This window comes from Schistocerca cancellata, chromosome 4 (assembly GCF_023864275.1).
Source record: "Schistocerca cancellata isolate TAMUIC-IGC-003103 chromosome 4, iqSchCanc2.1, whole genome shotgun sequence".
NCBI classification, from domain to species: Eukaryota; Metazoa; Arthropoda; class Insecta; order Orthoptera; family Acrididae; genus Schistocerca; species Schistocerca cancellata.
The window spans coordinates 139,508,837-139,522,069 of NC_064629.1; the positions used below are offsets into that span (position 1 = coordinate 139,508,837).

Sequence of the window (13,233 nt, forward strand, 5' to 3'; positions counted from 1 at the left end):
TAGGTTAGTTAGGTATAAGTAGTTCTAAGTCTAGGGGACTGATGACCTCAGATGTTAAGTCCCATAGTGCTTAGAGCCATTTGAACCATTTTTGTAAGCAATTTAAACACATAGAATAATGGCAGTCACCCTGTCAAGTGACCATAATTCTGCACTGACCATCGTTCTCCACTCAGTGTCATTGTCTGCTGACCATCATTTTCCATCGACCATAATCCTCCACTGACCATCATTTCCCACTGACTATCATTTTTCACTGGCTATAATTCTACATTGACCATTGTTATCCATTGAACATCGTTCCCCATTGATTATTATTCTCCAATAATTATAATTCTCCAGTGACAATAATTCTCTGTTGACTATCATTACCCACAGACTATCACTCTACTGACCATCATTCTACATTGACCATAATTCTACACTGACCATTATTCTCCATGATCATAATTCTCCACTGAACACAATTCAATGAAATAATTCTCCAATGACCATCATTACCCATTAACTATCGATCTCCACTGTCAATAATTCTACTTTGACTGTCATTCTCAGTTGACCATCATTCTCCAGTTACCCTATTTTCCATTGACCATCATTCGCCACTGACCATATTGATCATCATTCTCAACTGACAATTACTCCCCACTGACCATAACTCTCCCTTGACCATTGTTATCCACTGACCATCATTACCAACTGACCATCATTATCCACTGACAATCATGATATCCATTTTTATGTTTCTTATGGGTGGAAAGTGGACTGTGGAAGTTTTGAAAATGGAAAAACAAACAGTTGCTGAACGTTTATTGATTATAAGAACTGCCAAGAACTTTGAAAAACCTTTTAACACACAGAAAATCAGAGTAAAGAGTGAAAATGAATCAGGCCTGAACTTAGGAAGGAAATGTTCACGCCAGGTTAAAACACTTGAAGCTACAGTGTATCTGTAGAGGTGATTCAAAAATCATGTACATCAGCTTCCAATCAGACTCGTTTTTCAATCACTACAGAGACTGGAACAACTATTCCGAATGAAAAAGAGAAAGCAGGAACAATACGTCAGAAACAACGTATTTATGAAAGTAGATGGTGGAGAAGAAGATGATGATTAAATTGAGGAAGAAGAAAAAGAGGACGATTACGATGATGTTCACGATTGGAAGACATTGTCCAGCAACGGAAGACTTATTTACAGAGTCCGAATACTTTGTTGCTTTTGAAGTGTATTGTAAGTATGAATGTATTTATTACACTGAACTATTTCTGTATAATTACAACTGGTTGATTGTTACATGAGGAGGATCCACCGTGATAGTCTTAGATCTGGAGTAGGGTCTGCGGCCCCTGTGAAAACGCAACACATGCACAAAATAATGCAGTTGGGGTAGGTGTTTATTATTTGATTGCACCTACAAGCAAATGTAGAAGTAGCTTTAATAATGAATAAGAAAATAGAAATGCAGGCAAGCTACTACGAACAGCATAGTGAGGGCATTATTGAAGCCAAAATAGGCACGAAGCCCACACCCACCACAGCCGTACAAGTTGATATGCCAACTAGCACGGCAGATGATGAAGAAATGTATATGGAGATAAAAGAAATTATTCAGATAGTTAAGGAAGACGACAGTTTAATAGTGATGGGCGACTGGAATTCAATATTAGGAAAAGGAAGAGAAGGAAACATAGTAAGTGAATATGAACTGGGTGTACTTATAATTTTCATTTCTGTAGAAAGAAACATACATGAGCCATTTAAATAAACGTAAATTTGTGGTGAAAGTGATGTTCGTTTACTTTTATAGACTACATTTCTGCCCATTGTGTGACACCCATGACAGAAGGCTCCAAGACAGTGCAGGCAGCGGCTGCCCTGCACATTACGGCAGAAACAACAGCGCCGTTGTCATCTTTAAAGTCTGATATTTCACAATGTATGAGGGCTATAACAGTGAAACCAAGTCTGTCATCACGAATTGTAGCTCTAGTTTTCATTTCTGCAGAAAAAACATACATGTGCCATTTAACAAATAAAAAACCTAACTTTGTGTCAGAAGTGATTTCGTTGAGCTTTAGGGTATATGCATTCCTGTCCGTTTTATGACTCCCTGACATAGGTGCATCCCTATCCAACTGCATTTTTCATAGTTCGTTTCATTTCGGAAATATATGAGGTGGCAGAGTTAGGTGATAGACACTGTATAGTGTATGTTAACACATCTGTACCCTCCAATCGCCTACAAATAAAAATGATGCATTACCCTCGAATCACCTACAATTAAAAATGATGCATTATTCCTACGTTACTCTATTGCTATCCTTCTTCTAGGTATTGTAATTTTCATGGCCAGTAGTGCACTTACCGAAAGAACACGTGAAGTAGATCATTTCTCTGGCTAGTGGAAAGTTGTATTGACAAAATGAGGGAAATGAATTCAGATACGAGATCTGTTCAAAAAATTCCGGAACTTTGTCCACAAAATTTTTCAACTCTTACCTTTTACTTATTTCTCATGGTTTTCTTCGAAATACTCTCCTCCACAATTGATACACCGCTCCCAACGCCGTTTCTACTTCCGGAAGCCGTCTTGGTATGCCTCTTTTTGCATGGCGCGAAACGCTGTCTGCGAATTTTCTTTTATCTCGTCTATCATTGAAAATCTTCATCCTTTCAACGGGGGTTTCAGCTTTGGAAATAAAAAAGTTATGATGCTCTTAGCGACCACCTCGTTCTCAATTGCGGATCCAAAAGCTCTTCACAGGTTGCGAGGCGAAGTCTTTCTGGTCTCGACTCGTGAGCCGTGTGACGAACTTAGCGGTAACACGATGCATTCGAAGGTGCTGTGTCATTTCATGACATGATCTAACTGAAATTTTATATTCTTCTGAAATCTCTCGGATAGTTCTTCTTCGACTGGTACGCACAGTTTCGTGGACGTTCCTGACATGAGCGTGGTCGGTAGACGTCGAAGGACGTCCTGAACGATGGTCATCTTAAATTTCCGTCTGGCCATTTTTGAACCGTGTGAACCATTCGTAATACCGAGTACAGCTTAAACTCGCATCAACGCAGGCTTTCTGCGCCATTTGGTGTGTCTCTCTAAAGATTTTCTTGAGTTTCACGCAAAATTTAACGCAGACGCGTTGCTCCTCCAACTCTGCCATCTCGAAATTCGCCAACTGTGCGACACAACGTCCTACTCAATTCAGCGCTGAAAAATAACTAACAGACATACAGCAATGAAACTTGTGGCAGTTATACATTAAACACAGGCGTGTGCAGGGATGCTAACTGCATTTCACTCGAACACACCACTGGCGCGAAATTACGAATGTTCCGGATTTTTTTGAGCAGACCTCGTACATTACCCGTGAGGGGTGACACCTGGCCTCAGATGCTTCCCTAGGGGTGGGGGGGGGGAGGGAGGGGGGGTCTGTCATCTGATACGTTGCGTGGAGTGCAAAAAGAGACCGAGAAATCTAGTGCTGTACGATTATTTTATCAACAGCAAATCAGTAGCAACAGTAGCAATATTTGTAAGTAACCATCCAGAGCGACCTAAAAGTGGTTCAAAATGGTTCAAATGGCTCTGAGCACTATGGGACTTAACATCTGTGGTCATCAGTCCCCTAGAACTTAGAACTACTTAAATCTAACTAACCTAAGGTCATCAAACACATCCACGCCCGACGCAGGATTCGAACCTGCGACCGTAGCGGTCACGCGGTTCCAGACTGAAGCGCCAGAACCGCACGGCCACACCGGCCGGCGCTAAAAGTGGTACGACTACATAAACAGAATGCAGCGAAAGGCAAATGCCGGGCTATTACTGCTCGTCAGTTTCTAGTCGCATTAATGTTGTTGTTGTTTTTTTGGGGGAAGGAGATTAGACAGCGAGGTCATCGGTCTCATCGGATTAGAGGACGGGGAAGGAAGTCGGCCGTGCCCTTTCAAAGGAACCATCCCGGTATTTGCCTGGAGCGATTTAGGGAAATCACGGAAAACCTAAATCAGGATGGCCGGACACGGGATTGTACCGTCGTCCTCCCGAATGCGAGGCCAGGGTGCTAAGCACTGCGCCACCTCGCTCGGTCGCATTAATGGAAGAGAGAGATGAGATAAAACACTATAGAAGAGGATTGACAGGCATATCGTAGGCACTGTTTATTTAGTAAATTGATCTCTAAGTTTTGTGTCGATAACACGCCATCTTTGGCTCACCCTTCGATGTGAAATTTAAGATTACGTTAAGGGTAATATACATCTCGCGCAATGACCACAATGAGAACAAAACTGGGGAATTAAAGCTAATATGGAGGCTTTGCAGCAATCAAAACAATGTTTTAGCGACAAAATACTTCGTTGTTTCCCTCCATGTTCACTTCCTAATTACTACTGTATGTTACTACACACTTAGTTTATCACACCACTTTTTTAAATAACACTTGTACTGATTTCGTACTACAAACAACCACAATTGCTATGTTATACACTCCTGGAAATTGAAATAAGAACACCGTGAATTCATTGTCCCAGGAAGGGGAAACTTTATTGACACATTCCTGGGGTCAGATACATCACATGATCACACTGACAGAACCACAGGCACATAGACACAGGCAACAGAGCATGCACAATGTCGGCACTAGTACAGTGTATATCCACCTTTCGCAGCAATGCAGGCTGCTATTCTCCCATGGAGACGATCGTAGAGATGCTGGATGTAGTCCTGTGGAACGGCTTGCCATGCCATTTCCACCTGGCGCTTCAGTTGGACCAGCGTTCGTGCTGGACGTGCAGACCGCGTGAGACGACGCTTCATCCAGTCCCAAACATGCTCAATGGGGGACAGATCCGGAGATCTTGCTGGCCAGGGTAGTTGACTTACACCTTCTAGAGCACGTTGGGTGGCACGGGATACATGCGGACGTGCATTGTCCTGTTGGAACAGCAAGTTCCCTTGCCGGTCTAGGAATGGTAGAACGATGGGTTCGATGACGGTTTGGATGTACCGTGCACTATTCAATGTCCCCTCGACGATCACCAGTGGTGTACGGCCAGTGTAGGCGATCGCTCCCCACACCATGATGCCGGGTGTTGGCCCTGTGTGCCTCGGTCGTATGCAGTCCTGATTGTGGCGCTCACCTGCACGGCGCCAAACACGCATACGACCATCATTGGCACCAAGGCAGAAGCGACTCTCATCGCTGAAGACGACACGTCTCCATTCGTCCCTCCATTCACGCCTGTCGCGACACCACTGGAGGCGGGCTGCACGATGTTGGGGCGTGAGCGGAAGACGGCCTAACGGTGTGCGGGACCGTAGCCCAGCTTCATGGAGACGGTTGCGAATGGTCCTCACCGATACCCCAGGAGCAACAGTGTCCCTAATTTGCTGGGAAGTGGCGGTGCGGTCCCCTACGGCACTGCGTAGGATCCTACGGTCTTGGCGTGCATCCGTGCGTCGCTGCGGTCCGGTCCCAGGTCGACGGGCACGTGCACCTTCCGCCGACCACTGGCGACAACATCGATGTACTGTGGAGACCTCACGCCCCACGTGTTGAGCAATTCGGCGGTACGTCCACCCGGCCTCCCGCATGCCCACTATACGCCCTCGCTCAAAGTCCGTCAACTGCACATACGGTTCACGTCCACGCTGTCGCGGCATGCTACCAGTGTTAAAGACTGCGATGGAGCTCCGTATGCCACGGCAAACTGGCTGACACTGACGGCGGCGGTGCACAAATGCTGCGCAGCTAGCGCCATTCGACGGCCAACACCGCGGTTCCTGGTGTGTCCGCTGTGCCGTGCGTGTGATCATTGCTTGTACAGCCCTCTCGCAGTGTCCGGAGCAAGTATGGTGGGTCTGACACACCGGTGTCAATGTGTTCTTTTTTCCATTTCCAGGAGTGTATATAGTTTTTTTGACATATTAATGTTACTGCCTGTGGGTGGTGGCTCGATTTGGGACTCCTGAAGGGGCGTTACTGGGTATAGTTCACTGACAGTTCCAGTAGGCTGACAGAATCTGTGTCGAGTAGCGGCAGTTGCCCCATATGTCTCAGTGGCTGACCTGAGCAAGACTCGATGACAGTGGTTTCAAAGCGAAGCTCTAATTCTTTAAGTAAATAAGTCCAGCTACACTACTGGGTAAGTGCGGTAAGTTATGTTGAAAATGTACGTAGGAAATTTCTTGGAAAATTATAGAGCCCTTACTACATTATGGTGACATGTATACTAGGCAGACATGTCAAAGCTTGCTCGATAATCTAACATTTTAAACTTTGAATAACTGTTTTGGAACGGTGGCAGCGTAATTTATCGTAATAATGGCATATAATTGCTTAATATCTGATGGTGGCAATTGTAGACACTCGTGCCGAAAGATAAATTCGGGCTTCCCGCCATTTTTGGATAATATATCATAGAAATAGCGTGGCACGTCAACCAATCAGTGTAATTACCAAGGTGAGCTACAGTGTGAATTGTAATAATGCATAGAATCAATGTGATTGTGAGACCACTGTTTGAAATCTATAAAACCAGCTAGCTAACTTGCATATTCTTTTAAAAATTTTATCCCTTTTAAACTTGAAATAACTATTCTGGACTGGTAGCAGTATAATTTAAAATTTATACCGATATACACACATGATTCATGTCTAATGGTGGTCATTGTAGACACAGGTGTCACATTTTATTTTTTCTTTTATTTATTGACACTACTGGCCATTAAATTTGCTACACCAAGAAGAAATGCAGATGATAAACGCGTATTCATTGGACAAATATATTATACTTGAACTGACATGTGATTACATTTTCACGCAATTTGGGTGCAAAGATCCTGAGAAATCGGTACCCAGAACAACCACCTCTCGCCGTAATAACGGTCTTGATACGCCTGGGCATTGAGTCAAACAGAGCTTGGATGGCGTGTGCAGGTACAGCTGACCATGCATCGTCAACACTATACCTCAGTTCATGGTGGCGTATTGTGACGAGCCAGTTGCTCGGCCACCACTGACCAGACGTTTCCAATTGGTGAGAGATCTGGAGAATGTGCTAGCCAGGGCAGCAGTCGAACATTTTCTGTATCAAGAAAGGCCCGTACAGGACCTGCAACATGCGGTCGTGCACTATCCTGCTGAAATGTAGGGTTTCGCAGGGATCGAATGAAGAGTAGAGCCACGGGTCGTAACACATCTGAAATGTAACGTCCACTGTTGAAAGTGCCGTCAATGTGGACAAGATGTGACCGAGACGTGTAACCAATGGCACCCCATACCGCCACGCCGGGTGATACACGAGTATGGCGATGACGAATGCACGCTTCCAACGTGCGTACACCGCGATGTCGCCAAACACGGATGCGATCATCATGGTGCTGTAAACTGACGTTTCGCCATTCGTGCACCAAGGTTCGTCGTTGAGTACACCATCGCAGGCGCTCCTGTCTGTGATGCAGCGTCAAGGATAACCGCAACCATGGTCTCCGAGCTGATAGTCCATGCTGCTGCAAACGTCGTCGAACTGTTCGTGCAGATGGTTGTTGTCTTGTAAACGTCCCCATCTGTTGACTCAGGGAGCGAGACGTGGCTGCACGATCCGTTACAGCCCTGCGAATAAGATGCCTGTCATCTCGACTGCAGTCCGCAGCTCGTGGTCGTGCGGTAGCATTCTCGCTTCCCGCGCCCGGGTACCTGGGTTCGATTCCCGGCGGGTTCAGGGATTTTCTCAGCCTCGTGATGACTGGGTGTTGTGTGATGTCCTTAGGTTAGTTAGGTTTAAGTAGTTCTAAGTTCTAGGGGACTGATGACCATAGATGTTAAGTCCCATAGTGGTCAGAGCCATTTGAACCAAGCCAATCTCGACTGCTAGTGATACGAGGCCGTTGGGATCCAGCACGGCGTTCCGTATTACCCTCCTGAACCCACCGATTCCATATTCTGCTAACAGTCATTGGATCTCGACCAACGCGACCAGCAATGTCGCGATACGATAAAACGCAATCGCGATAGGCTACAATCCGACGTTTATCAAAGTCGGAAACGTGATGGTACGCATTTCTCCTCCTTACACGAGGCATCAGAACAACGTTTCATCAGGCAACGCCGGTCAACTGCTGTTTTGTGTATGGTAAATCGGTTGGAAACTTTCCTCATGTCAGCACGTTGTAGGTGTCGCCGCCGGTGCCAACCTTGTGTGAGTGCTCTGAAAAGCTAATCATTTGCATATCACAGCATCTTCTTCCTGTCGGTTATATTTCGCTACTGTAGCTGGTCATATTCGTGGTGTAGCAATTTTAATGGCCAGTAGTGTATTTAGCCTGATCTGCTTAGGGCCACCAGGCCTTCTCTCGCATCAGACCAGAGTTTCACACCATACGGTACCTTTTTTACGTCATAGGTACCTAAGAAATAACAATTTTAACATGAAAAATTGTGTTAAAATTATATGAGTGTCTGAAATGGCAATGTGAGTAAATACCACTGACTATATCCTAATAAAGTTAATACTGGCAGTACTTGTACTACTGCAGTTCTTCCACTAATAAAGATAAAATGATAATGATACTGGCAATAATAATGGCTGAAATAACAATAATGATATTGAGAAATACAACAAGAAATTAGAGGTGTACAAGATATATGTTGCCTGAAATAGTGAATTCTGGGGAAAGGAAGTGTAAGGAGACTCTCCAACTAAGAATACTGGGAAATGAGGAAGAGCTGCATGGAAAGAAGTTAAGTTTGTTCAGAGCAAATGGACTTTGCGTGATGCTACTGCTGATCTAACTTACGGCTTGTTGTTGTTGTGGTCTTCAGTCCTGAGACTGATTTGATGCAGCTCTCCATGCCAATCTATCCTGTGCAAGCTCGTCATCTCCCAGTACCTACTGCAACCTACATCCTTCTGAATCTGTTTAGTGTATTCATCTCTTGGCCTCCCTCTACGATTTTTACCCTCCACGCTGCCCTCCAATGCTAAATTTGCGATCCCTTGATGCCTCAGGACATGTCCTACCAACCGATCCCTTCTTCTAGTCAAGTTGTGCCACAGACTTCTCTTCTCCCCAATCCTATTCAATACCTCCTCATTAGTTACGTGATCTACCCACCTAATCTTCAACATTCTTCTGTAGCACCACATTTCGAAAGCTTCTATTCTCTTCTTGTCCAAACTATTTATTGTCCATGTTTCACTTCCATACATGGCTACACTCCATACAAATACTTTCAGAAACGACGTCCTGACACTTAAATCTATACTCGATGTTAACAAATTTCTCTTCTTCAGAAACGCTTTCCTTGCCATTGCCAGTCTACATTTTATATCCTCTCTACTTCGACCATCATCAGTTATTTTGCTCCCCAAATAGCAAAACTCCTTTACTACTTTAAGCGTCTCATTTCCTAATCTAATTCCCGCAGCATCACCCGACTTAATTCGACTACATTCCATTATCCTCGTTTTACTTTTGTTGATGTTCATCTTATATCCTCCTTTCAAGACACTGTCCATTCCGTTCAACTGCTCTTCCAAGTCCTTTGCTGTCTCTGACAGAATTACAATGTCATCGGCGAACCTCAAAGTTTTTATTTCTTCTCGCTGAATTACGGCTTAAAGCATGATTATTACCATGTCTTTGGATGGAGATCGTGTAAAGTAGATGAAACTGGGTAGATGGGTGACATTTAAAGTTAGTAGTTGAGGCATTTTATGTCCTGTTTGTTGGCCACCAAATGCATATGATCTGAATACATCTGTGACGCTGTCGGACATCAGGTTTGTGACCGCAGTTTAGAGGAATTTCGTAAACATTCGATTCCATATATCCCGTGAAACTTACCTAGGGTTAGCGTCATGCATAAACACAGAAATGTTTGTTCTCTCTATCGGGAGATTGTCGTCTTTCTACATCCATCGAGAGTTAATTATGGTACCTATAAATTGTACAGTATACGGTGAGGGTGATGACAAGTTTTACTGTATGGTACAATAGGATTCGGTCACGACCGCTGAGAGGCACTGTGCCTTGTACTTTTGTTTTAGGAGCAGCAGTTTTTGTTGACCTTGGCTTATGACTGGTGACGGCAAATGCATATGGAATGTGTGTGAAATTATGAAACAAAAAAAAAATGAAGCATATGTCGAGGAATGGGGTGGGATGGGGCATTGTGGACGCTGTGTGGACAGGAGGGCGTTGGCGCTCTGACTTATTACTTCTTATCCACGACACCTTACTTGAAGAGCTACTGGATAGGAAGCGCCTGTGACATGTAACCAGGGGCTATCTGCGTAGTTTTAGTGATGTGTTGTTTGTGGTCTTTTGCATTCTTGATATGTGTTGTGTACATAGTTCCGCGTATTCAGCATGTACACAACTTTACCACTAGAGCGCGCCCCGCTAAGCACAACAGCGCAGGCGCAGTGCTCGTCCGTCTCTGCACTACGAGATGGCGCTGCCTTAGAGATGGACCAAATTCTGCTTCCGCTGATCGGCGTATTAATATGTAACGCAGCCAATGAGATTGCTGCTAACGTAGAACCTTTTCTCCTCGCAGATCACACTCGTGCAGTGATACCTGAACGCGCGAGGTATTATAACGAGTGTACAGACCTCCGATTAGTCAATCTGCATTTTTCTGTACCAGTCTGCATTAGTCTGTACCAGTCTATAGTCAAGTTTCAGTCTGCACCTAATAAGATTACCATAATCCTGTACATAGCCATGAAGATAAATGTATAGACACTTTGTCAAGTATCAGAGATGTGTGAGAATAAGATTAACGTACCAAGACCAAAGGAACTTCAGATTGTCAATTGTAAACAGCATCCAGAATCAAGTTACATAATGTCTATGCTTTTTATTATTTTAATAAATGTGTGTGAAAATTAATGAAGTTCTGTTTAAAGTTGGTCACCGTCAATCTGCTACTCTAAGTGTGCAAGTGGCATTTCTATCGTCTGACCTAACGGCAGAAGATAAACACGCCACGACAAGACCACGAGACATATTGCTGACACTCGCCTACTTCGTTAGAGCGACAAGTCAAATAATCTGATGGTGTGTGTACCGAAGGTCTTACAGTATGCACACCACAATATGTTACACACAGGGTTTTGTGTGTGTAGGCAGTGTGTAAGGTCCTTGCTTCACGTTTGTGGTGATTGTAGATACTTGCTTTAAAAATCAGTATGCTATCTCGCCTCATGTATGAGAGGGACGATTGTAGACACAACATAAAAACAGGCTTTCCCATTTGTGGGGGGGGGGGGGGGGGGTTGGCTGATCCTTTCACTACGATGTCCAGAACACAAGTGACGAGACTCACACAACTGGCCTAGAGAGAGATGGGAGGGTATCAATAGGAGGCTTAGAGTAGTGGAGGAGGGGAGTAAATTGTGGAAGCATGTAGACTGACCTTATTCTCCCAGCCAATAATAACCTACTCCACATTGTTGCCAGATCTCCATCCCTCCCCTCATCATTCTCTCCCTTTGGCAATAACGCGAAGTGAGCTCACACTGGTACTGTTCCACTATTATCACGGTTCCGCTTTATCCTGGATGACTATCATTGGCAAGTATGGTAGTGACCTGAGGAGGAGTCCCATTATTTCAATATTTTGGAGAGTCACAGTGGTGATAGACCTGGTGTCATGGCGTGCAGAGTTGTAGGATATCACTTTAGGCCATGAATGGTAGTGACAGAGGGAACTCTGTGGTGGTACAGTGGTATGTCTGTCACGGACATCCTGCTTCTTCATGTGTTGCCTCTAATGCGACAGTATCGTGGTTCCATTACTCAACAGGCAGTGCTCGTACACACGTGGCACGTATCTCTATGACCTTCCTGCGTGATGCTGAGGTACCCCCATAGCGAGATATGTCCCCCATAGAACATGTGTAAGACCAGATCGGATATGAACTTTGTCCCAGTGCCAGTATACAGGATATCAAGGCCAACTTTCAACAGTTGTTGGTCAACTTGCCTCAGGGGATACAACGGCTCTATCACTAACTTCCGAGTCGAATCAGTGCAGGTATTCAGGATAGAGAGGGTACAATGTCATACTGATAGGTGGGATAATACTGCCAAATTCTGTGTAATTTGACTCGAATTTGTAGTCACAGCAACAACATCACATATCCTCTCAACCAGTAAAGTTACATTTCGTTTTGGGATCCCCTTCTGTTTTTTTCAGGTAGCGTATTTTCGTGATTGAACTGAGAATTTTTTTCCCTTTAGTTACATGAACTACTCGTAGAACATCTTATCGTAACCAACTTTCAATGTGTGTGAATTTCAGTTGTTAGATTTCAATAAAATTGACAGTTAATTTCCTTTTTACTCCAGTATTCATGTTTGCTGGAATATCGCTATCTTACCTTGGGTCTGCGATGGCTCCTGCACTCCAAGTGTATCGTCGAGATGTATCTGTGCCCAGCAATTATAAGTTAACGAATTTTTTCTCTGAAAAGTGTATGTTGCTAAAATACGAATGCTGCAGATTTCGAAGATGATGTTCTAAATACAACTTGTTCTATAAAAGAAAGAGAGTATTATTATATTTCCAGGATCTGATTACGTTTTCAAATAAATTTCAGGTGTAGAGGTGTACAGGAATACTGAACAACGAAGGACTGCAGAATGCTATCTCTGAGAGGATAAAGAAAAAATCACGTCTAAAGAAAATTCGTATCAAAATACCTGCTTTACACGACAGATGTCTTTTTCTTCACACTACGAAAACTCTGTACAATTCATTACATGAAGCTCAGAGGCCGTGTTCGAAGTAGCCACCACGGATCTCTCACATCCTGTAACATGGAGCTGAGCGGTGTGGCTCAGTGCTTAAGACAATGAGCTTACAGTCGGGAGGTCGGATGATCCATACGCCGTCGGGCGATCTAAATATTTGGTTTTCCTTGAGTTTCCTAAGTAAAGTAAGACAAGGGTCAGGATGACTCTTTTGAAAATAATACGAGTTATTTTCTTCCCCATATCTTCGGAACTTGCGTCCTATCTCTAATTATCCCGTCGTCGAATGGTTGGTAAACCCTAAACTTCCTTTCCTTTTTGCTAAAATTGGACTACTACATTCTTTTAAATCACAAGCTCGCATTTAATTGGCATCATAGGCATCAAGAATGCGGTGTCCCAGTATCTTGGCTGACCTAACGTGCTCCGCAGACCCTACGGCTTTAGCTTGGTCCCA

At 44.1% G+C, this 13,233-nt stretch overlaps 1 protein-coding gene across 1 annotated transcript in view; it reads right to left on the minus strand.

Moving 5' to 3' along the window:
- Window positions 1-1,277: 1,277 nt before the first annotated feature.
- LOC126183928 (motor neuron and pancreas homeobox protein 1-like) overlaps window positions 1,278-13,233 on the minus strand; it is a 311,998-nt gene continuing 300,042 nt past the window's right edge. Inside the window, exon 4 of the mRNA XM_049926276.1 lies at window positions 1,278-1,350. Coding sequence (XP_049782233.1) covers window positions 1,278-1,350 — 73 coding nt within the window. The remainder of the gene's footprint in view (window positions 1,351-13,233) is intronic.